Here is a 25,361-nt window from a genome sequence, read left to right as displayed (position 1 = left end):
ACTTTCCAATAAAAATAAATCTTTTTAAAAATTACAATATTAAATCCTTTACCTTAAAGATAACCAGGAGATTTCATGTTAAGTAAAAAAAAAGAAGAAGGAAAAAAGAAAAAAAAAAAAAGAATTAATACAGTCAATGCAGCAATTCCAACAGACAATAAGAAAAGTGGTATGGGTTGAACATTTTCCCTAAAGATCATTTTTTGGAAACTTAATTTCTAAGTATACACTAATGAGGTTTGGAGACAGGACCTTCGGAAGGTACTTAGGATTAGATGAGGTCCTGAAGGTGGGATCCCCTGGATGGCATCAGTGGTTTTCTAAGCAGAGCAGGATGTCTGAGGTACCAGTCTGCTCTGTCTCTCCACAGGATGCCCTCACCATTTAACCAACCCAAGAAGGCCCTCACCAGATGCCAGGCAGATGCCAGAGTCTTGTTCTTGGACTTCTTAGCTTCCAGAAATGTGAGAAAAAGAGAAATTTCTCTTTATTGCAGTCTCAAGCATTTTGTTACAGCAACAGAAAACAAATACAAATGTCAACTCTTCGAGGTAAGATAATCTCCGACTTACATAGAGAAGAAATACTTCCCTCCGTGATGCAGACCTACTCAAGCATGTGCAGTTCTGACACGTGGAGACCCAGAGTTTCCTCCGAGGTGAAGGATGGGCTAACTCCACCCCTGCAACAAACTTGTGCACACACCTATACCTATCCAGACCAGGCGGTCACAAACATTGGAGCTCACTGTGCTAGTATATTTTTGTACATGTTTGAGAGTTTTAAATTGAATCCTAAAAATCAAAATATGCAAAACTGTAGAAATTAAAACAGAATTTCATCTGAGAAAATAATTTTAAATCACTTACCTTTAAGTGTAAACCCAACTGTGAATCAGCAAGTAGAGTGGTATATGTCATAAAGACCTCAGGGAATGCACTATGATTTGTATTAAAAGATACAGAGGAATCAATCTGGAAGAAAGGAAATAAACAAGACATATTGCTTTATGATACCTCCAATTCCTGTACTACATTTTTCAAATACTTAGATTTCAGAAAGAGACCATGAACTTGATCTTGAGCTTCAACACCATTTCATCACTCTTGCCTACCAGTTAAACAATGCATGAAATGGTACACTAAAAAAGTAAATTGTCAAAAAGAAGTAATGATGTCAGATCATGGAAGAATCTTTTTAAAAATGCAATGCAACCAGTTGTCAGCCCTTCAAACTATTTCCTGTCCAATCAGGAAGCTTCTGAAACACCTTCCATCACATTCTTAAAGACACCAGCTGCACAAAACAACAAACATGACTATCTTTTAGAGATTCCCAAAGTACCTGCAAAATCTTGGCCAGCAACACCAGCACTGCCATTTTGCTCTCGGGTGTGGACTCCCTGGCCCACCATGAGTCACATTTGTTCCAGTTCTGCAGAATCGTGGAGACCAGCCTCTGTGCTTGCTGTTTCTGACTGGCCCGGTCCCGGAAGCTCTGATCTAACATGCCATTCAGAACGGTGCTCACCTGAAACAGTGTGTGGTGACAGAAGGAGAGTGGTCAGCACTGACAGCAACAGCTTGAGACCAAACAAACTCTTACTCCAAATCTCTTCTGGTCAAGAGACCATTTCTGTAATAGGTATTTACCCCAAAATCCTGAACTTGAGAACAGTACCTCGATAAAACACAAACTCTCCCCAGAGAAAGCAGGGGTGGCCTCACCTTAGTCCACGCATTCTTCTTGCCACTCCCAGTGTGCTTACTCCAGGGCATCTTCAACAGAGCCCTGCCTGGAGAAGCATGAGGTCTCATCTGTGCCTGTACCATCATCACTGCATGAACACATGTGTACACACCCAGACACACATGTGCTGTCCCACAGTCACCATTCCAACAGAGTGACAGCTGAACTTGGAGTGTATCAACAGTCGGTATCACAGGCGTACCAGGTAGTGTAACAGCATCACTTCCCTTGTTCATTTTGTCCTCTCTGAAATGAATTCGGTCTACTCTCTTGGCTGTCTCAACATAGCTATCTTAACTTGGAATCAACTGCTCCCAAATTAATTACATCACTTCTGCCCAGGAAGTTCTGCTCTGCCTTTGTGGACACTCAGTTCTCACTATTCTATGCCAATGCCCAGGCCTGGTGGCTGCATCACTCAGAAACTGCACTTCAGGAGGTACCCCTCTCTACACACCATGCAGAACTCCTATCCCTGGTTTCTGAGCACACTCCCCACCGCACCCCCACACTGTGGCATCAGTGAAAGGCTCCCTGGCCCTGCCCCCTGGAGCCAAGCTCCTGCCGCATGCCCCAGGTTCCTTCCTCCCCTGCTCCCCATTCTCTGTGTGTGCATCTAGTCACTGGAGAGCCCCTCAACGACACTTCCAGTTTTATTTTCTGATGCCCATGCTCCATTCCCCTAGGGTCCTTTTTGTTCTCTGCTGTTCTCTTTTAGCCTCGACTCTTATTTAATATAGACAGAATCTCATCCCTTTGAAGTTTTCTTTTGCCTCTGTTTAAACCTCAGTGCATGGTTTGAACTGTTTAATCCTCTATGAAGAGCTGCCTTGTCCTAGAATATGAGGCTTCTAGGCCCATGTGCTCAGGCCAGGCTCACCCTGTGGAACTGCCGGAGTGTGCCAGCCTGACGCTCACTGTGAGTCCCAAGGCTGCAGTGATGATGGGTCAACAGATCCTGACTCCCCAACCAGGGCACAGACCCAGTCCAAGTTACACCAGTGGCTAGACGAGGCAAAGGAAAGGACTATGCAGGCCTAACTGACTCACTGCTGTGAAGGTACCCTCCCACCCAGCCAGGCTCAGATCTGCACCCTCCAGAGAACTGCTGTTGCTAGGCTGCTCCGACAGCAGGAACGCCAAGCACTAGAGACAGGGAAGAACTAGCAGGGAGACTGACTCTCCACAATCTTCCCTTCTGCCCCTCAACCTGTCCTGTATACCCTACTCCACACAGTACTGCCCAGGCTCTCTCCGCCAGATTCCATCATAGCCATCGTGGACTCAGAAATCTGTCACGTTTGTCCTTGTGCTTACAGCTTTCCCACCTCCCCGACTCCCTTTCCCCTTGTTTTTTTGGTTTTTTGTTTGTTTGTTTGTTTTTAAGATTTATTTATTTTTATTGCAAAGTCAGATATACAGAGAGGAAGATCTTCCGTCTGGTGATTCACTCCCCAAGGGAGCGCAATGGCCGATGCTGAGCTGATCTGGAGCCAGGAGCCAGGAACTTCCTCCAGGTCTCCCATACGGGTGCAGGGTCCTAAGGCTTTGGGCCGTCCTTGATTGCTTTCCCAGACCACAAGCAGGGAGCTGCATGGGAAGGGGAGCTGCCAGGATTAGAACTGGTGTCCATATGGGATCCCGGTGAGTTCAAAGTGAGGACTTTAGCTGCTAGGCCATCATGCTGGGCCCTCTCCTTGTTCTTTAAGAATGTGTTGTCTCTAGGGCCAGTGCTATAGCATAACAAGTTAAGCCTCCACCTTTGGTGCCAGCATCCTATATGGACACCAGTTCAGGCCCAGATGCCCCAATTCCCATTCAGCTCCCTGTTGATGTGCCTGGGAAAGCAACAGAGAATGGTATGAGTCCTTGGGTCTCTTCACCCACAAGGGAGATCCAGAGGAGACTCCAGGCTCCTAGTTTCCAGCTTTAGACATGCTCAGTTCCAGCCATTATAGCCATTTAGGGAGTGAACCAGTGGATGAAAAATCCTTCTCTCTGTAATTCTGCCTTTCAAGTAAATTTAAAAACAAACAAGCTAAAAAAAACCACTTTGTTGTCTTTTTAAAACCCCATTAAATCTCATTCTGTCATTTTAAAGGATCTGGGAGAAGAAGCCATGTATAGGATTTTGTCCATCATTTTCATCAAAAAAGTGTGCAGGGTTCAAAACCTGAAAATACCAAGTCTCATGAGTGTTGTGGGTCTACCCAACTTCATTTTTGATGGTAAGAATAATAAATCCAGGTGCTGGCATCATGACTCAGCTCATTCTGATGACCCACCACTTGCAACATTGGCATCCCACATCAGAGTGCCACTTCATGGCCCAGAAACTCCATTTTCAACCCAGTTCTCTGGTAGTGTGCCTAGGGAAGCAGTGGGAGATGAGCATGTACAAGGCCCCTGCCACCCACGGGAGACCTGGACAGAGCTCCTCACTCCTGGCTGCTGCCTGTCCCAACCATGGTGTAATGGGCATTTGTAAAAGGAACACCAGATGAAAGATCTCTCTGCCTCTCCCTCTATGTCACTCAGTCCTTCAAATTAAGTTATCAAATCTTTCCCAAAAGAGAAAAAGCAAAACAAAATTCCATTGCAAGTACTATAAAAAACAATCATCTACAACAAACAAGTACTTTGGAGTAAAAGCTCTACGTAATAGAAAAGCACATCCTCTCTCTTGAAACATCCACACCAATGGGTGGCTGCCTCTGACCATCCACACAGAACAGGTTACCTTTCAAAGTCCCAGAAGCTCAGTAAATTCAGGCAAACCAGATATGGTTAAATATGGTTAAACACTGGTCTCCAGAATCAACATAGCAGGCAGAGAGGAACCACAGCCTGAAGCACATGGGAAACAATACAGGGCAGGAGGCCACGGCAGCTGAGTACAGAAAGGCCCGGGGCTGATGAGGCCAGGGCAGTACTGGTCCTCACTCAGGACATTCGCGACAAGGTGAGCTTTGCCACCACGACTGGGCAAAGCTGTCCCTTACGGCAGGCCTACAAACTGTGGGACCATAACGGATGGGAATGGAAAAAATAATGTTCCAACACCCTAATGCCACTCACTAACTATTGATTTAAGCTGTGCTGTCTCTTTTTCAAATATTAGCAAAAGCTTTTAATCTTCCAGAAAGAAATCTAGCTTTGTGTTTGTGAACTATTTCATTGATATGACAACTAATTATAAGCATAATATTCAAACAAAAAAAGTTACATAAAAGCATAATCATTACCATTTTGGGATTATCCACTGATGATTTCATGAGCTCCAGCACAGCGAGGTCAAGATTTCTCAGCAACTCAGCATTGATGGTTTCTGGAAAGATGCTATAGAAATACTCCCCGCGGGAGAAGCTGTTGCTGCTGCTGCCTCTCTGAGAGCTGCCCAGGGACGGAGTAGACAGCACCACTGTGTCCAGGAGAAGACTCACGAGGTGCTCACACTGCAAGAGCAGAAAAGTGGCATGGCAGGGGATACAGGTCCTCCCTGCCAGGACACAGAAAACCACTTGGATCCCAAGCAAGCCTGGTGGGGGAAACTGAGGCCCAGTGACATTGCACCTGTTCTAGTTTGCCTCTACTTCCTACATTTCATTTTGGGAGAGCAACTCCTCTGACCAGCCTCTGACCAGTGGATTTCCAGAATCTTTGACTGCTGTTGCAGCAAGGGCAGAGTTGGTGATGCTTTCAGCAAACTCAAATGAGCTACTGTTCACACCAGGCAGATAAAGAGACAAAGGTTTCAGTTGCACAAGAGGGGACCGAGGGCTGCCGTGAAGCCCAAGGCTGGCTGCAGACCTCAGCCACTGCAGACTCTGAAGTCAGTCCTGCAAGGCTCAAAGAGCCACTGCAACTTCTTGTGCTGCCTCTGGGACTAGCCTCAAGGTGCCCTCCAGAGCCATCTGTGGGAAGAAGCACTGAGGCCTGAAATGAGTCAATCACAAAAGAACAAACACCATACATTCTCTCTTATATAAAGAAGCCAGCATGGAAAGTGTAACTGTTTTTGTTTTGTTTTGTTTTGTTCTGTTTTGTTTTGGCTGCATCCTATGTGTTTTGATGCTTTTTATTTCAGTTTTATTTATTCCAAATACTCTTTTCTCTTGTTGAATTCATTGCTGGCTCATGGATTATACGGTGGTATCATTTTTTCCAAGAGACTTTTGTATTTCCTTTTTGTCACCCATGTGTTGGTTACTCAGCGGGATGTTTTTTCATGGAGCTGTAATTTGTTGTTACTGTTGTCGTTGTTGTTGTTGAGGCTCTCATTCTAACTCATACCAGTGGTTGACCTTGTTTCATGGCTTCCCAATTATGGAAATGCATAATGATGGAGTACCGGGGTCTATCATATCCAGATGTGGGGTTATAATGCAACATGCATCCCTGCTTCCAGAAGAAAGATGGATTCCCAATGAAACTGTTGGACAAGTGTAGACAACAGGATGCTGGATTGTCTGATTTTGTACTAGCAATGTTGGGGTACACTTAACTAAGAGACTGATGGAATTATAATCCCTTATGAAGGATTATACCACTGTAACAAAATGGCAAAAATCTGATGAGGAGGGGATGCCTGTGTGTCAGTACAGGTCAGCTTTATGCTCACAAAAGGGTCTGTGCCTAAACCCTTTCTCAAAATAAAATCAGGAAGACAAAACCTCTGTTGAAGAAGGATGTGGCTCTATTTCTTTCATTAAAAAAAAAATAACTGGGGCCCAGTACGGTAATTTAGTGGCTAAAGTCCTTGCCTTGAACGTGCCAGGATCCCATACTGTCACAGGTCCTAATCCCGGCAGCCTCACTTCCCATCCAGCTTCCTCCCTGTGGCCTGGGAAAGCAGTCAAGGATGGCCCAAAGCCTTGGACTCTGTGCCCATGTGGGAGACCCAGAAGAGGTTCCAGGCTTCTGGTTTCGGATCGGCACAGCTCCAGCCATTGTAGCCACTTGGGAATTGAATCAATGGATGGAAGATCTTCTTCTCTGTCTCTCTTCCTCTCTGTATATCTGACTTTACAAAAAAAGTAAATAAATAAATCTTCTTTAAAAAATGTATTACTACAGTCTTGTGGAAATAAAGCTTGTGTAAATCAATTCCAGTTTATGCCATAGCATCTAGAGGCATGATGTGAGTTGGGCTCATATCCTTCCCTTGTTATGAAAATGGAGCATGCAGGTACTTTTCCTACCTGCCCTCCAAAACAAAAGGCCAACTCCAGGAATCCGCTGGCTAGCCGCTGGCAGCCAGGCTCCAACGAAGGCAGGCCCTGCGTGCCGTCTCCAGGAGTAATGCTGTTGTACACCAGGGAAAGAAGTCTTGTGCCAATGGAACGCTGGAGGTCTGGGTCCTAAAACAAAGCCAACATAGAAACGCTGAAAAATGGGCATTTTACAGAGAAACCCCACCTCACACCTCTCATTGATTCAATGGACGTGCCCACGTTAGCTAACACTGGCAACTTCCTCCCAGTCTGCAGGAACACTAGCACAATGCTGCTTTTTAAGCCACACTTTTCAAGTATGCTTTTACATGGCCGTACCACACAGCACAGTAGGCTTTCCAGGTTTTCAGGAGGCTGCTCTAGAACAATCCAAAAATCCTTGATGTCACCTGACTCCTGTACCTACCCTTACATTTATATCCCAGAAAGTGCCCAAGTATCTAGAAGCCAGGATTTCCTGTAAAAGGGCATTTTTATTAACAGAGTGTACATGAATTAGTTACCTTAATGGAGTTGAAAGAAACATGGGAATAAAGCAGCAGTGGTTACCTGAGATGGCAGAACGACATGCAGGAGCCCGGCTTTGTGGAGCTGTTTATAGGCAGACACGACAGAAGCCAGTCTGGTCCTCTCCAAGTGAGCATCGGGACCCCACAGGTCAGCTGTGCAAAGCTCCTCAAGGCTGGTATGTAGGAAGAACCAAAAGGTAACTCAGGGAGTTAACATCTTGCCACATTATCAGCACACACTGTAAAACGCCCAAGCATTCTGACACATTTGCTGCAGAAGCCAGCACTCAGACTCAGTACCGCAGTCCTGGAAGGCATAGCTCCAGCACACTGACCCACATGAAAACCACATGTGATGCCAACTGCATGGCAGGTTTCCTTTCTTGTGACCCCAGGTACACAGAAGACATTTGCTAATGACAAGATTTCCAAATAGCAGATGAGCACCCACCCATGAACTTCAGCAGCCACACACACAGTTGCCAGGAGTCCTGCAAGGTTCTGGACCCTGGAATCAACTGTACAACGTGTGGCTGAGCACGATGGCATGCCCACCTCCGTGCTTTCATTTCCTCCTTCAGGTGCATCTCCAGGAGGTCTCTGAAGTGAGACTGCCTCAGTGCTTTCATCAGGTTCACACACACACTGGGAAGATGGTCCATGACCTGGACGTCACCAACGTGGAAACCAACGCTTAGGGGCTCGCAGAGCGTTCGCACCAGGAGCTGTATGAGGGTCGTGTTGCACAAGTCCTTCTCCAGGAGCTGCAGAGAGAAAGCCTGCTGTGGGCATGACAGCACATCTGTAAGTGGGTCTGGGGGCCAGGGTCCCCCAGTGTAGGGGCCCACAGGACAGGAAGTGGACATCCACTCGACATGCACAGGAGTTACAAAGCATCCTCTGTCAGGAGTTGCAGAGTACACCCTTCAGGTTCCATGGAGGTCACACGACTTCTGCTGAGATTCCCATCCCATCCCGACAGACAAGGGGGCCCTGCCGTGTTCCGGTGAGACGTTCTTTAGGACAGCAGGTGGCAGGGGTTGTCCTGGACCATGGCTGCTCAGTCTGTGGCTTACAGCACACCTGGAGCACCACAGCCCAGAACAGGGCCTCAGATAGAGAGGGCACTTCCAAAGGTCACAGGAAAATGGAATTTAACAAGAAATGACTGTGGTTTCTTTCTTAACATGCATTTTTATGAAATTTCTCAAGTACTGTCCCACACACACGTGATGGGCTGGCTGCAGGGGTGTGATAGTCCAAGTATCACAGACATATTTACAAACATACTAATAAATGCCTCCTAACATGAATGTCTTATCACAATATGAAATGCACCATCCAAAAAAAGTTTGGAAAGACCATTTTGTAACTTAGTCACACAAGGAAAATCTGAGGGGCATGACAAGCTTTATTATTTTCAGAAACATTATACATTATGGTCACTATAGCTAATTAATCATGTATTATACTCTCAAAAATCTGTAAGACAGTAGATGTTAAATTCTTAAAATATTAAGTAGCAACAATGAAAAATGGTTGGGTATTTGAGGTAGAGCTATTCCTTAGGCTTGTCCCACAATGCATACATACGTGAAATCATCATGTCATACACCAAAAACATAAATAACTTTTGCCAGTTAAAATAAATGGAAGTATCTCTTCTGCCAATGGAAATTTCTGGAAAAATCAAAACTACACCAGACTGGAACTTTTCAAGTATTCCTCCTGTGCCATGTAACTGACCTCGCATTAAGGGCACAGCACAAGCAGTCCTACCTTCCACCCTTCTGGATAGGTGTTGAGCAGAGTTGTGGTGAATTCCATAATCCGGACCACGACTGTGCACTTGCTGTAGTTGTACCTTTCCTGCTCTTGCGGGCTGGGCCTGTCACCTGTCGCTCCGGTGCTGAAGCACTTTTCCGCTGCTGCAATATCATGTGTCGCAAGGCTCTCTAGAAAGAAAGCCACTGCCTTCAAAAGTGAAGACTGAGCTTCAGGATCTAGAAATAATAAGATTATACTGTTAACATAGTATCTGGTGTGGTAACTTAGTGGTTAAAGTGCTCATCTTACATGTGCTAGCATTGCGTATGGGTGCCAGTTCATGTCCTGGCTGCCCCATTTCCCATCTAGCTCCCTTTTTGTGGCCTGGGAAAGCAGGAGAGGATGGTGCAAAGCCTTGGGACCCTGCACCTGCCTGGGAGACCCACAAGAATTTTCCGGCTCCTGGATTCAAATAGGCTCAGCTCTGGCCACTGAGGCCACTGGTGAGTGAGTCGGTGCAAGAGTAGCAGGCCTGGGGCTGTGTGGTCTGATCCTCCCCAGACGCTGGGCAGAGTCACTGCTGCTGTGACTCCGACACATGGCCAGCCATGTTCCCAGGATGGTTCCCAGCAGAACTGGCCACGTTAACTGGGCAGCGGAGCCTGACCTACCCAGGACATCCAGCACTTGAATAGTCCTCTCCTGGATGAATGTGTTGTAGCACTCGAGTGCAGCCAGCAGCAGGTTGAGCCACTGCAGAGCTGCGCGCAGGCTGAAAGGCCCCTGAAGGTGTAAGAGGGTGGGCTGAGCAAGGATGCCTGCATGCTGGTCACCACCACCACCACCTCCTTCGAATGTGCTGATGAGGAAACAGGGCTCTTCTTTCTTGATGAAGTCTTTCAGCCATAATGAAGCAGATTTGCCACCTTCAGAAAGAGACAAAACACATGTAAATAACCTCCATGGAATCAGCTGCTTTAATCCAACGCCTGCATTTAATTAAAACTGCCAAATGATATGGGAAAATCTTTGTTTTACTATAGCACTCATCACTTGTTTCACTAGAACTGCTGCTAAGAAGGTAATTCCTCCAAAGCCATTCTCTTCAGCTTCTTTGAACATTTTAAGAATGACTGGACCCCATATGAGACACCTGTAAACAGGCACAAAGGAAAGCTTTGACTGGGCACCCAGCCAGGGCCCTGACCTCTCAGTGGTTCAGGTTCCTCATCTGAAAATTAAAATGATAACAATCCCCAGCTCTCGCGTTATCTTCTGTGAATTAGTCCCAGCTATTCCACTTCAATATAGCTCCCTGCTAACAGCCTGAGGAAAGTAGCAGGACACGGCCCATGGTGACTGGGCCCCTGTCCCCACACTGGAGATCCAGAAGAAGCTCTTACCTCCTGGCTTTAGGATGATCCACCCCTGCCCGGTACCATCTGGGGGGAGAACTAACAAATGGAAGTCTCTCTGTCTGTCTCTCTCTCTATGTCCTTCCCTCTCTGTAGCTTTGACTTTCAAATAAATGTATCTTTAGAAAACAAAGTTGCTTTTTGTTTAGACACTAAACTTTATCAAAGGAAGAAATACACAAAATTGAATCCTGTATGCTCTGAAAAAAAATCAAATCATCCTGATTCAAACAAAGTTAGAGAAGAAGTCAAAACAGTAATTATTTCTGATGTTTTACGAAGAGGACGTTTCATGGGCCAGCACTGTGCTACAGTGAGTCGGACTGCTGACTGCAACACCAGCAACCCACTTGGGTGCTGGTCCATGTCCCAGCTGCTCTCCTTCTGCTCCAGTTCCGTGTTGATGGCTGGAGAAAGCAGCAGAGAATGGCTCAAATGTTTGGGCCCCACCTCTCACACAGGAGACCCCGAGGAAGCTCTTGGCTTTGGTGATTACCCGGGAATGCCAGCGTTGTAAGAGGCAGCTTCACCCACTATACAGATCCCCACAGAAACATTTTTTTGTTTCATTTTCCTCACACTTTTTGAAGTACTCTCATCTAACATGATAATATATAGATTATTGCATCATAAGATGTAGGATCCTAAGTTTCAGGAACCACAAGAAACAAGAAGTCATTTCCCTTTTGTTCCATAAAAACCCAGCTGGACCACGGATCCCATCCCCGTTCTGCCCTACAGCAAGCTCGCCCCACTCAGAGGCACACGCAGCCACACACAGCATGACTGGCTCAAGGCTGGTACCCACACAGGTGATAGAGGAAGCCAGCACCTACTCCATACTGAGGCACAGTTTCCCCTCCACACCAAAGCTACCACGCCTGATCTGAAGCTGATGGAGAAAGCTAAAACAAATACTCCTGAGAAATTCAGCAAATACTTCAATAATCTTCATGGTTTAGTGAGTAATTGCCAAAAAGCCTGACTTCACTGCTTTCCTTTAGCAGCACAGTGATCTGAGAAGATTTCAACATAGGTCTCCAATAACTTTATTAATTATAAAGCAAAACAGATTGTATCCCTTCATTAACTTAATATTCTGAATCCTAACTGAATATCGTGTGGACTATAGTGGTCACCCAATCACTCTTTACTTTTTTTAAAGGGGACAGAAAGGAATCAAAATGGTAGCTGAAATAAAGATCACACTGAGAAATTCTAAATCATCTTGTCTTTCACTTGACTACTATGAAATTGGGACCTTTTCTTTCTATAAATCTTTGAGAAATGTAGTCAGAACATCATGTCAGACAAACCTGATATAATTACTAAAGATAATTTTATTTTGCATTTATTAAAAACATATTATTTTTAACCATTATTTTTAATAGAAGAATCACATTTTCAACAAATCTGTGTTATCTGTGCTACTCACAACAGTCAAACCCATCATTTTATAAGATACAAGGATCAACGTACCTGGCAATAAGGGAACAAATTTATAAAAGAGTTCAATGGACTTGTGTCGGCACTCTGTCTGCGGCCTCCCACAACGGGCTAATAGCCACTTGACCACATCCAACAGACACAGAGATGCTGAAGGCGGGAATCCTCTATGTACACAAAACACACGGCTGTCACTGACACACTCTGAAGTCAATGTTTGGCAACCCCAGAGTCCAGAAATCATCCGGGAACTTTAACACGCTGACATACGTAGACCCCTCATTGAAGGCCACTCATCCCGTGTTTCATCATTAGGACGCAATCACATATCACTAGCCAAAAGGCTGCTGACCTTCACTTTTTAATTTTTTTTTTACTCGGGAAAAATTAAAAAGCCTTTGTTAACAGAACAGCATGCCAAGTACTGCCATATGTCCTTTTTTTAAAATTTATTTATTTGTATTGCGGCAGCCAGACACCTGCAGCAGCTATCTACAGAACAGCGGCTGTTCACACCCTTGAACTCTGACACTCGAAGGACATACCTTAGATGATGCTCTCCAGGACAGCCAGGACAACAGCCCAGAAACACCCAACCCCAGGCCTAAGAGGCAGGGCCAGCACAATAGCAAACATCTTGAAAAAAGTTTTTAACTTTTCTTTGTATCTCTTAACATTTTACAAACCAATAATATGTGGGCCTGGTGCCATGGCCTAGCAGATAAAGTCCTTGCCTTGAACGCACCGGGATCCCATATGGGCACTGGTTCTAATCCCAGTAGCTTCACTTCCCTTCCAGCTCCCTGCTTGTGGCCCGGGAAACAGTCAAGGATAGCCCAAAGCTTTGGGACCCTGCACCCATGTGGGAGACTCGGAAGAGGCTCCTGGTTCCTGGCTTCAGATTGGCACAGCACCGGCCGTTGCGGCTCACTTGGGGAGTGAATCATCGGATGGAAGATCTTCCTCTCTGTCTCTCCTCCTCTCTATATATCTGACTTTGTAATAAAAAAGAAATAAATCTTTAAAAAAAAAAAGATACAAGTACATGTAAAATGCTATGGAAAATTCTTTAAATAAAACAATTAAGTGATAATAATTTACATATATCCTAAGAAAACAATTCTACATTAAATTTACATTTATAAGTAGTGCTAGTAAAATAAAGTGCTCAGTTCCCAAATAAGTTTACATTTGCACCTAAGGTAATAGAAAGTTTATCCTTAAATCAAACATCTTCAAACAACATGTTTAAGAAAGTGGACTCTTCCACACATTCCTTGCCTAAAAAACTAATTCCTTACACTTGAACACATCCATCCCAGACAACCATAGCTAAGAGTAAGTTTCATACGGGGCAAAAAAGAAACCAGTCACACCCACCGTGGCAAGCGCCGTTTTTTGGGTTTGTTTAGAGAAATGTGTTTCTTCTCGATGATGCGGCTTAGGTGGTCAATGGCATCACAGCACTGTTGAACTGTGCCTGTTCTCAAGTACAGAGAAGACATAGCACGAATTACAATGAATAAATGAGCATTATGAACTTGTTGGCCTAAGTGTTTTCATTACAAAGATAATCTTACTATGGATTTTAAATCATTTCATACTACATAACATAAACTTTAAAAAATGATTTACATCATAGGTTCAAAATCAAAACCCATATTCAAGCCTGCATCTTGATATGGTACATGAACATGCACATTTGCACACACAAAGGAAAGTCACATGTAACCAGACAGCACGAACCAGGTAAACACAGCCTCACTTGACAAATGGAACATGGAGGGACCTTGTGGACCTTGTGGGTGTTCTGAGACCCACACACCAGGTCACAGCCTATGTGGTTTGTCCTGAAGGGACGAATGCTCCGTGATCTCTGGTTTTCTTCTAAGTCATAAATTACATGATGATTTAATAATATGGCCACCTACCCACGGAAATCTAGAATTATTTAGGAATGAGCATTACACAACTTATTTTGTCTTTTCTCACCAAGAAAAGGTTTCCTTCCTATGCTTATAAAATATGGCAATGATTTTAGAGTGGAGTTCCACTTGCTGAGAAAATTTATTTACATGGACAATTAAGATAAGCAAGGCAAATTCAAACTCTTTGAAGGCAAAGACTGAGCTTAAAGCCTTTTGCTGGTGCTGGCACTGTGGCATGGAGAGGTGAGCTGCCACCTATGACACCAAGGTCAGCCTTTTTGGCAACCAGGGGTATATGGTGGGTCTTGAAGGATGAGAGAATAAGAAAACAGGCATTGAGAAGTACATCTCCCCTTCATATCTGCCAGGTTCGTGGGAGACATGGAAAAAGAAAAACACAACTCCTTGTGACAGAATCATGTTAAGACCTGAAAGGCAAACAGATTCGGCAAGGAAACAGAGGTCTTCCGGGAGACGAACCTAAGGATTTCTCGTCTGTGTGGGCCAAGGCCAGGCTGTCCATGTAAATCACCAAGGCTTCAAACACAAACTGCTCCACCAGCGACTCTTCCTCCCTGAAAACAAACACAGTGAATCTCACCCAAGAGCCGGAACACAGAGCACACAGCAGAGACGAACGGTGTCAAAGAACGCACACACTAATTACGCTTGGTTTAGAAAAAACGGCTCAGACACTTTTCAAAGAAGACTACTACTTCCCAGAGCAGACTGAGAAAAAAGGCTATGACATAAACCAAAGGGGCGACAACTGGCCTCTTCTCTGTGCACACAAAACCCACCTTTTTCTTCCATCCCTTGGCCTGTTGGCACGTAAGCTTAGAACAGCTTCTCTGACTCATTAAATTCAATGCAAGAGTATAAATATATACTGCCATAGCCATATTCTTCCAAAATAAAGGAATTTCAAAAGGTTATTTATTCACCCAGAAAGTCACGGCTGGTGCAAGGCATCCAAGCTAACAACTAAGCTGCAAGAGGGAAGCTCTCCCACTAGAAAATGTGTTTCTTACCAACCCAGGACACTCAAACAGTGGGTAAAGATTTTGGATAATAGAGTCAGAAGTTCCATTTGAGTCTTCTGTCCCTTTGCTTTTGGGGTGCTGCACCCCAACATGGAAGAAGCACATCCACAGAACAAGAGAAGCCAAGCAAGGCATGCAGGCTGCGGAGAACTCGGGACAGGAATTGCAGACTGTTGTTTGGTTTGGCAGGAGTATCAGCTAACACACGAATGGATGGATGGATAGAGGCACACACACACACACACACATTTCCAGTTTTAAATTTGAATTCCAAGTGGGGCAGACTCTCATCCCCAAATGTCCTCCAATGTATCACACCCAGATCTGACACTGAGAATTCAGGACGCCAATAGCAAAAAACAGAACTTGGGGCAAAGGCTGGGAGGTGCAGTTTAAACAGGGTTAAAGGGGGGATCTGGCACAGTAGCCTAGCAGCTAAAATCCTTGACTTACACACACTGGGATCCCACATGGGTGCTGATTCCAATCCTGGCGACCTCACTTCCCATCCAGCTCCTTGCTTGTGGCCTGGAGGATGGCCCAAAGCCTTGGGATCCTGCACCATGTGGGAGACCTGGAGGAAGCTCCTGGCTCCTGGCTCCTGGCTCCTGGCTTCGGATCAGCTCAGCCCTGGCTGTTGAGGCTACTTGGGGAGTGAATCATCAGACATAAGCTCTTCCTCTCTGTCTCTCCTCCCTGTATATCTGACTTTACAATAAAAATAAGTAAATATTCAATTCAAAAAAAAGGTTAAAGGGGGTGGTGCTTGGTAAACAAACTGGCAAAGCTAGAAGAAAACATTCGCTTGGAGAATCAACTCAGAGTAAGACTATAAAAGTTGGCTGTATTTAATTGCTGAGACATTTGAAGGGCAGAGACATTTGAAGAGCAAGAGTTTTTATATTTGGCACCAGGAAAGCAGTGAAAGCATGCAAATACAGAAAAATGGAACAAAATAAGGCTCTCAACTATGCCAAGGTAGCTCTGGGGAACATGAAAAGTGAATACTTGGCTCCCATATATAGGATATATGGGATATAGTATAAAAACTTATTTCCCAGGAACCCTTTCTCAAAAAAGTCATTGAAGTGTGGATCAACTAATAATGAGCATGCAAGAATGACAAGAGCAAAGGGAGAAGAGAATAGACGCTCAAATACAGCAAAGAGGAAAAGGGTCACCCTAGGAGACAAGCAGCAGCAGAGCATCAGCCCACAGCAGACACTGCTGAGAGCTCTCTCCCCCAGCACACAGCTCTGCGGGGCGCCTGCAACCTGGACACAAGGCCCACGTGAGCCCAACTCGGCGGGCCTCTGAACCTGGCCACCACGTCCACATGTGTGGGTGTGTTCTGTGTTCTGTGTTCTGTGTTCTGCCCAGATCAGCTGACTGGACTCATTTCTTTCTGATCCATGCCTGTTAGTTGGGGTAGTTCACTGTGAGCTGAGAGGCAGAACCCAAAAGGCAGCCCACACCTGCAACAGTGAACTCCCAGCAGATAAACCTGCTGACCAGGACTAACTGTGGATCCTGTACAACAGGGGTGGGCAGTCTTCTGTCAAGGGCCATACAAAAATATCAACTAAAAATGTAGCCCTCTACAGATCCACTGAATTTCAAGTTCCCCTGTGGTTGCCCTTGGTGGGGCCAGATGTTCCCCTACCCCTGCTGGAACCATCTCCTCCCTGGATGGGGTTCTTGCAATCTCTCCAATCCCCACTCAGGAGCCTGTCTCCCAAGACCCCCAACCTGACAGGAGATGGCCCTGGCCTCACATAGCTCTGCTTACAATTAGTAGCGTCAGTCTTATAAAATGCAGGAACACAGTGTTCAGACACAGAAGCAGAGGTAAATAAACTATAAAGAAGGAGAAAGTGACATAAAAGTTAGGACAATGAACCCTCTGGGTGAGCGAGGGTGGACACAGTTTGGGAGGCTTCCAGGACACTGGCAATTTCTTGATCTCAAGAATGACTATGCAGAACCTGTCTTATTAGTAGTATATAAACTTCACATGTTTCATATGCTCTTTTGCACATAGGTCACAATTTAAAAAGCTAAAAAGTAACATGACTTCAAACTCGAAGTAGTCACACAAATGTATACACACACACAGATTCTCATCCATGCATCCTCTTACTTTTTTATCATTGGTCTCTTCCAGACTGTCATCTATTTGCTACATCTTCCTAACTACCCATTTCACCTTCTCATTGTTTACTCAACTCTGTCCCAACTACCACTTCCTCAGAGAGGATATTCTGACCCAATAAGCTCAGGTACCTCATGCTATTACTAATAGCGTACAATTACTTAACATCACTGACTTCAGCCACAAATCCTTATATTTAGCTATGTGACTAGTTCATTCTTATCTCTCTTTCTGAAGTGCAGCCCCCCATCATTGGCACAGACCCCAGCCCATACTATTACAAATAAATAATGTGAAATGAAGGGATGAAAGAATGAGCAAGCACACAGCAGTGCCTTTGAGGACAGTGACTAATGCGTGGTCCCTTAGGCTTCAGCAACAACCTCCTCCCCGATGTCATGGCCCTCAACCTCACTCCCACTAGGGTCCACTCTCCACACAGCCACCAGCAGGCCACTTCAGGGAGAAAATCCAAGTGTGCCACTCACTTCTCCAAGGGTTGTCAGCAAAGATGACCCACACTACTTCCCACGGCAGATAGAGCCTACTCACCAGCCTCATAGCGCTTCCCTCCCCTGGCAAATGCTGCAGTCCAGGAACGCCAGGCTCCTGCATCAACAGGGGTCACAGCCAGTTCCTAGCCCTGCCCACTCTGCGATCTGACAAGTCTCGGCTGGCTTCCATCTGCCTGAAGTCTTTTCTCAAGAATAAACTCCACTGGCAGGCAGGCCTCTGGAGAACTTCGACTGGCTTCCAGAAGGCCCTTTATAGAATTCTTGTGCTGCATTTACAAAAGGGCTATACTTTTAGGTTAGAATGCCTAACTGCTCAGTCATTTCCAAGTTTCTTGTGTGTAAATTAAACCTTCATAAATGTTAATCCCCACAACACAGGACAGCATGTAGTACATAATAAGATAAAGCAGGATATGTGTTTGCATGGATGAATTGTGTCCTCTTCAAAATCAATACCTACTGAAAGCTTCAAGAGTGTCTTGGATCTGCTTCCTGGTTTGCTCCCGTACCTGAACTCCCTGTAGATGTTATTGAAGGCAAGCGATGCTCCCAGCCTCTTGAAAGCATTGGGGTGGAGTGCAAGGCTGTACAGCCGCTTGAACAGCGATTTGGTGTTCACGGGGCTCTTCTCCTGCTGCTGCGGGGTTGTTTGCTTAATGGACCATTTGAGGAATTCTCGAACACAACGACCACAAAAATCTCTTAAAGTACTGTCCACTGGATCCACAATTCCATCCTGAAACAAAACCAAAGGACCTTCATTGTACTTGTTTATCCATTCAGAACACGACGACCAAGTATTGTTGGGCTGCCTCTGAACTCGGCTAAAATTTAGCACCAATCAGGATGAAGTTAACATCAGGGAAACCAAGTTGGCTGACCAGAAGCTGGATTCAAGTAACTATTTCTTCTTGGTAGATGGAAAACATATCCTTCTAAACACATCAATAAGGTAAAGGCCCATAGAGAGGGGAAAGAATTTTCATGACAGCCACATAAATCTTTCCCTTCACTGAAGAAAAATAAATGGCTGCACTTTTTTTTGATAAAAACCATGAACAGCATCTGAGGTGCTCTGAGATGGAAGAGAGAAGTCCCTCGGTTGCTTCAAGAACTACATTGTCTGGCGGTTGAGCTTCTGGCTAGGGCAGTCAACACCAGTACAGCCTTGACATATTTATAGAAAGCAACTAAGGACATCTGACCAGTGTGCACATAGAAATAAGCAGTGTTCTGTTGTCCCCTTGTACTGTTCCCTCTCAGGAAAGCAGCACCAGAATGCAGGAGTATTACCTGACTCCCCATTATCTGCCATGTGTGGAAGCCTTGGCCACCGTGCCATTCAGAAGTCAAAACTGAATGTGAACAAGTGGCATTTCTTGGCCTCGGCATGAGGGTCAACAGCAAGCAACATCAGGGACCTCCTGCACCCGAGTGCCACATGGCCTGGTTTGCAGCTCCTTTTCACCTTTCTCCCTCCATGATCCCATTTCCGTTCACTGTAACCTCACTGGCTCCCTCAGAAGCTCTCACATGACCCACCTTCAAGGATCAAAAGGGGCAAAGAAACAACCAACACAGAAACTACCAAAGAGAAAGAATAAACGTATCCCTGAATAGCAACAGGCACAAATGAAGTTCTATTAACTGTATTTATTATAGGCAGGTCTCACTGGTCTGGACACTGCAGGGACCCAAAAACCACAGCTCTAACCTAATATAATATAAAATGTTCACTAACTCTCCACTATCCTGACATGATGCCTGAATAGGTTGACTCTGACACTAGAAGGAGCACCATCAGTAATGATGCTACCCAACAGGTATAGCCATGCGGCCCTGGGTGCCATCCTGGGCATATCAGGCAGGGTCCTGCACTGCTCTGTCTCATGCCTCTCCTGGTCTTTCCTCCCATGAGGCTCTGCAGAAGCAGACCCAAGTCCTCCCCAGCTGGGACCTGATGCCTTTGTTCCTTCTCTCTGATGCTTTTGTCAACTCCCGCTTAGCTCTAGCTCACTTCACACTAAGCAAAAAGAGACAGAACAGATCCAAACTTAGATGAATTTGCAAGAATACAAAATTAAGAGAGGTTTGCTCCAAAAAAATTACATGTAAACTGGGTGTTTCCCTTTCAAAGTGAATACATGACAACACAAAATGACAGGCTGAAATAGTAGGAAAAAACAAATGAGATGAAAATTAAAGGAATCAGATATAAAGTTCTGATAACAGAATCAACATCAGAAGAACGTCATTTAGCTGACTTCTCTGCCTTTGCCCCCTGTGAGCTGATGAACAAATTCTGAGCCATTGCAGGGGAGTTCTGTCTAAAAAATAAGCTGTGGTTTCTCATTCTGCCCTTCAGTCACTGACCCTGGATGCTAGAGACACTCAAAAATTCCTTTCATTCTTAAATGACACATGTTTGCCACCGTTCTCTGGCCAGTCTAAGAATATTCCTACTTTTCACAATGATAATTGAGATGAAGTATATAAAATTTATAACCACTTGCATATCTACATATACTTAAGTCTCATTCAAATATATGATACTGTGTCCACTAAAATTGCATTTCACAAACAAAATGAAAGTAAAAAGAAAATCCTCCAAAGTAGAGGCTATTTTTTTGGTTCTTCACAGAGAATTTTCTTAAAAGTCAAACTATATACACATGATGGGAACAGCAAGAGAAGAGCCCACTTCACTCACCAGGATCGTCTCTAGCAGGGCCACGGTATCCTGACTTTCAAATTTCTTATTGTTGGTGAACCAGTGAATCAGCTGCATGACGAGGGGCTCGTAGAGCTGCCTGGTCACCTGCAAAAGCAAGCCCATCACCGCAGATGCCTTCAGAGTGGGGCCAAAGGAGGCAACATGTCTGCTGCGGTTCTACCAGTTTCCATTTCAGGTTCAATCCCATGAGAACATGTTCCTTCCAGCTGTTCTTCTCTGCTTCCTGAGCCCAACAAAGAAAACTGCACCCACCAAAGCTCACTGTTCCTCTGACTGATCAGGTGGCCATTTAGACACTCTGGGGCTTTTCAATGCTCACTTTTACTCATCCGATGCTTGCTGGGACCCAAAACCCAGCCAGATACTAGCAATGAATGCAGAAAGGGATTTGGCTGTGAGATTCAGGCAGCCATTCTTTATCCCATTATGGTAACACTGAGTTACTTCGGGTGCCTTCTATACTTCTAAGGAGCCACATCATTTTTCCTTACATTACCGTGGTACAGTTCCAGTTTTCACCATAAACGCTACCTAACCACGGGGCAACTTTACAGCCAGATCTTATTCATTTGTAACATTACACAATTTTCCAAGTATACTTAAAAATGAATTTCATATTTCATTTTCATGATATCAGAGTCCAGAGTGCTGACCATTACACCATGGAACCAACCCCCACTCTGATATCTAGGTTTAGCTAACTTCATAAAACAAATTAAGATGATTTCTACCTATTTCCTCATTGCAGCAGCATGGGAATATCTATCAGCAGTTCCTCAGGAAAGTGCCGTTTGCAACATTTCCCACCTTTTCCAAGACTACCCGGCATCGTCACCCCGTCCAGGAGAGGAGAAGCAGCCAGTTTACCTCTGGATGCCTCAACTCTCAAAAACCAGCACTTGAGCGGTGATTTCCCCCAAACCCTGCAGCAATTAAAACTCTCTAGAAGAGCTCTGAAAAGTCCCGATTAGACTGGGGTGTGGGGTAGCAGGCAGGCAGCAAGATTTAAAGGTTTTCTGGGTGATTGTGCAGCAGGCTTCACTGGCTACGGAACCAGATAGTACTTCACCTCTTACCTGATCGACATCACACCCAAGGCGAAGCAGCACAGGAAATGTCTGCTTGTAGAGCCGGTACATGGGTGGGAAGCCCTGATTTCCTTCAGGAATCTGAGCTGCTTTTCCCAGCATAAACATGACCATGCTATGTAACAGCTCACAGGCTGCCACCTAAAGCAGGACAGGAGGTCAAAAAAGCTTAAATTATCCATTTGCAAGAAAATATGCTATTCAATGCTACTCAATTTAGGCCTTTTAAAAAACATGTATTGCAAATCTTTTAAAAATTTTATAATTTTCATGTAACTCAATTATAAATTAACTGGAACTGGTGCTTCTCAAATTAAGTTAGGGTTTCCATTTGCTTTTATTTTTATCCAAGAGTTGAGAATTGAAATGCAGGGCCTAGCATTGCAGCACATCGGGTTCAATAGCCACTTGCAATATCAGCATTCCACACTGGGTGCTGGTTTGAGTTTCAGCGGCTCCACTTCCAATCTAGCTTCGCACGGATGCGGCTGGGAAGGAAATGGAAGATGGCCCAAGTGCTTGGTCTCTACCTTCTCTGTGAAAAGATATGGCTTTTCTGGTCATTTGGGGAGTGAACCAATGGATGGAAGATCTCTGTCTATATTGTTCTGTCTTTCAAATAAATAGAGAGAACTCTTTAAAAAAATTTATAAACTTTATACATTGGGGTTAATATAATCATAGGAAATATTTATAAATTGATGGTACAGATGATCCACTTCTACTCTCTTTTCAGATAACCAAAACAACCAAGTATCAGTTTTCAACACTTTTGCGCACCATTTTCTATAACTAAAAGTTCTTGGTAAGGGTAGATATCTGGCACAGCAGTTAAGATGTAGCTTGGGACACCTCTGTTCCATGTTGGATTGCTTGGATACAGGTTCCAGCCCTGCTTCCAATTCTGGCTCCCTCCTGCCGCACACACTGGGAGGAAACAGGTAAACTTCCAGTTCTGGGGTCTCTGGCACCACATGGTAGACTCAGAATGAGCCCTGTACGAGGCTTTGGGGGCCTGCCCAGCCCTTGCTGCTGCAGTAAATAAGCAAATGACAAATAACTCATTCACTCTCTCTGTGTCTTTCAAATAAATAAAACATATAAAACTATTTTTTGAAAACAAAGCTTTTGTTCTATTATGCTTTGCAAGGATATAACCTATTAAGATGATCTAACTTCCATTTATCAATGACACTTATTTTATTTACTTATTTACTTATTTGATTGAAAGGAAGAGTTACAGAGAGGAAAAGACAAGAGAGAGATCTTTCATCCACTGGTTCACTCCCCAAATGGCCACAATGGCTTGGGCTGAGCCAATTTAAAGCCAAAAGCCTGGAACTTCATGTAGGTCTCCTAGATGTGTAGCAGAGACCCAAGTACTTGAATGATCTTCCACTGCCTTCCCAGATGCATTATCAGAGAGTTGGACTGGGAATAGAACAGCTGCAACCTGAACCTGAGCTCTAATACTGAATGCCTGGGTTGCAGATAGCAACTTAACCCACTGTATCATGACACTGGCCCCAACACCAACTTATAATAAGTGAGTTTTCTATTTACCGTATTACTGGGGGGGAAACAAACGCAAAAATAATAATATCAGCATCAACTTCTAAGCCAATAGGTTTTAAAAGCAATGTACTCTAGATAATGAGTGACATGAAAAATTAAAAGTACTTTGGCTTGACGGTCACTGGCTGAAAGGGCTAATTCTGTGACGCGAGGCAGGAAGCCCTCCAGGTAGATGACAGGCTTTATGTCTCTGAAGGGCACCGCAAAGCCAAGCCTCCTCTCCACGTCCCACGCCATACACTTCTTCATCATTTCATCTGAAGTCGCAGCTGTCAAAAGAAATTATGCTTTCCATTACTAGTCTTTCCAGTATTTCTTATTTAATTAAACTACAGCACTTTTGTACTTTTAAGCAAGTTATTCATCTTTTTTTTTCTTCTTCTATTTTATTTTCAACTATATGATACAATTCGTTAGGCTCTGGGATTTCCCTTGACCTCTCCCCAAATTTCTTCCCCCCAGTTGATTTCTCCTATATCATTACAATAGTATAGTCTTTCATAAGCAGCTGTAAGCCTATCATTCTGCTATTTAAGTATATCTTGACTTGTGGTGTACAACAGTCCAGCATCCTACTGTGAAGATACATCCAACAGTTTCAATCTTGTTTTCTTTTAAAAACAAAATTTCTTAGAGAAGCAGAGAAACAGAAAGGAACAGACACACAGAGAACTCCAGTCTACTGCCTCACTCCCCAGAGGCCCACAGCAAGAGCTGGGCCAGGCCCAGCAGCAGCTGCAAGCCAGAGACGCCATCTCCTGGAGTGTAGGAGGGATGGCAGGGACCTCATCACAAGAGCCATCACAGCTGCCTTCCAGGGTGTGCACTAGCAGGAAGATGGGGTCAGGAGCACGGCAGGCACTCCCATGTAGGATGTGGGCACCTTAACCACAAAACTAATCACTAAGCCAAACGCTCACCCCACCTTCCCTGTCTCTCCCCCTTTATACATGCAATTACAACACCAGAAATCACTGATATGCTATTTCGGAATTTAACTGAATGGAACATGGTGGTTAAACAAGTCAAGCAGTTTGGAATGTTTAAAACCTAAATTCAGTGTCAATTACTTAAGGTATTTTGTGAAAACTAGGAAGTGAACAACATTTCTTTCAAAAATCTCTTATTCAAAATATTCGCTTTACAAATCCAAGCTCTAACTCCCTAAATAACCAAAAGCCACTAGTACAATCAACATCAAATTGCAAAAGTAAAAAACAGATGGATTTTTATTAACAAAGATGTTAATTCTCATAAAACAATATAAAAATATCCAAATATTATCCTGATTGTATGGGTGTAGTGAAAGCATTTCATCAGGCAAATTTTTGCATTTTTAAATTTTATTTAAAAGTATGTAAAGTGCATATACTAGTAAACATCAGAATATATGCAGTCTGCTTCTGTTCCAATAAAAGGACAAGTAGCCGAGAGGTTAACTTAAAAGAAAATGTACCTGTTACAAGATTTTTATTTATTTGTCCTCCTAAAGATCCAAGCATTTGTACTATTCTGATTCTTATATCTTCTAAGGATGGTGCTTCACTCTGTAAATTTTAACAGTGGGATACATGCAACAATGACATTAACAATTGTAAGAAGAGATGAGAAGAAACACTGCAACACCACCCTTTCCATCACCATTTCTCCTAGTGGTTAATTACATCCCAAACAACAGAGGCGTGAATGAGACTACAGATTCATGGAAGAGGTCACATCCCTCCGAAGTTTGCAGTTGGAGGTTCACATCCTAGGCCAGAGGTTATAAACACCTTGGCAAAACCCTTCTCAGCTTAAGAAATTCCATTAAATTTTTGTTTCTATGAGTCAACTTATCACATCAAAAAATCTTTACAATTGTGAGTTTTTTCATACATACAACGAAATGTTACCTTGAAAGATTTACATTATCCAGTGATCCAGCATTTTCAAATGAACAATATAAATTATTGTTTTATTTAAAACTACTAAACTTATCACATGATAACACACAACTTCCTCCAATGAAAAACACTCAGTTTTCCAAACACCCCAGATGAGTGGCTTTGGTTTCACACCTGTGTCCAGTTTACGCTCTGGCTTGCTGATCTCCTGCTTTGGATCAGTTCAACTCTGGCCATTGTGGCCACCTGTAGAATGAACCAGTGGATGGAAGACTTTTCTTTCTGTCTTTCCTTCTCTCTGTAAATCTACCTTTCTAATAAAA

The 25,361-nt window shown here is 44.1% G+C and overlaps 1 protein-coding gene across 1 annotated transcript in view; it reads right to left on the bottom strand.

The window, feature by feature from the left end:
• PRKDC (protein kinase, DNA-activated, catalytic subunit) overlaps positions 1-25,361 on the bottom strand; it is a 139,855-nt gene that overhangs the window by 84,653 nt on the left and 29,841 nt on the right. Inside the window, exons 23-38 of the mRNA XM_040972592.1 lie at positions 24,612-24,702; positions 23,261-23,424; positions 21,569-21,721; positions 20,469-20,576; positions 18,268-18,494; positions 14,529-14,623; positions 13,501-13,600; positions 12,154-12,287; positions 9,931-10,185; positions 9,272-9,495; positions 8,048-8,256; positions 7,533-7,665; positions 6,951-7,109; positions 4,995-5,204; positions 1,345-1,530; positions 870-974 (exon numbers count right to left, since the gene is read on the bottom strand). Coding sequence (XP_040828526.1) covers positions 870-974; positions 1,345-1,530; positions 4,995-5,204; positions 6,951-7,109; positions 7,533-7,665; positions 8,048-8,256; positions 9,272-9,495; positions 9,931-10,185; positions 12,154-12,287; positions 13,501-13,600; positions 14,529-14,623; positions 18,268-18,494; positions 20,469-20,576; positions 21,569-21,721; positions 23,261-23,424; positions 24,612-24,702 — 2,553 coding nt within the window. The remainder of the gene's footprint in view (positions 1-869; positions 975-1,344; positions 1,531-4,994; positions 5,205-6,950; positions 7,110-7,532; positions 7,666-8,047; positions 8,257-9,271; positions 9,496-9,930; positions 10,186-12,153; positions 12,288-13,500; positions 13,601-14,528; positions 14,624-18,267; positions 18,495-20,468; positions 20,577-21,568; positions 21,722-23,260; positions 23,425-24,611; positions 24,703-25,361) is intronic.

This window comes from Ochotona curzoniae, unplaced genomic scaffold, assembly GCF_017591425.1.
Source record: "Ochotona curzoniae isolate NIBS_2020 unplaced genomic scaffold, NIBS_Ocur_1.0 contig_2318, whole genome shotgun sequence".
In the NCBI taxonomy this organism is placed as follows: Eukaryota; Metazoa; Chordata; class Mammalia; order Lagomorpha; family Ochotonidae; genus Ochotona; species Ochotona curzoniae.
This window is presented reverse-complemented; position numbering and strand designations above follow the sequence as displayed.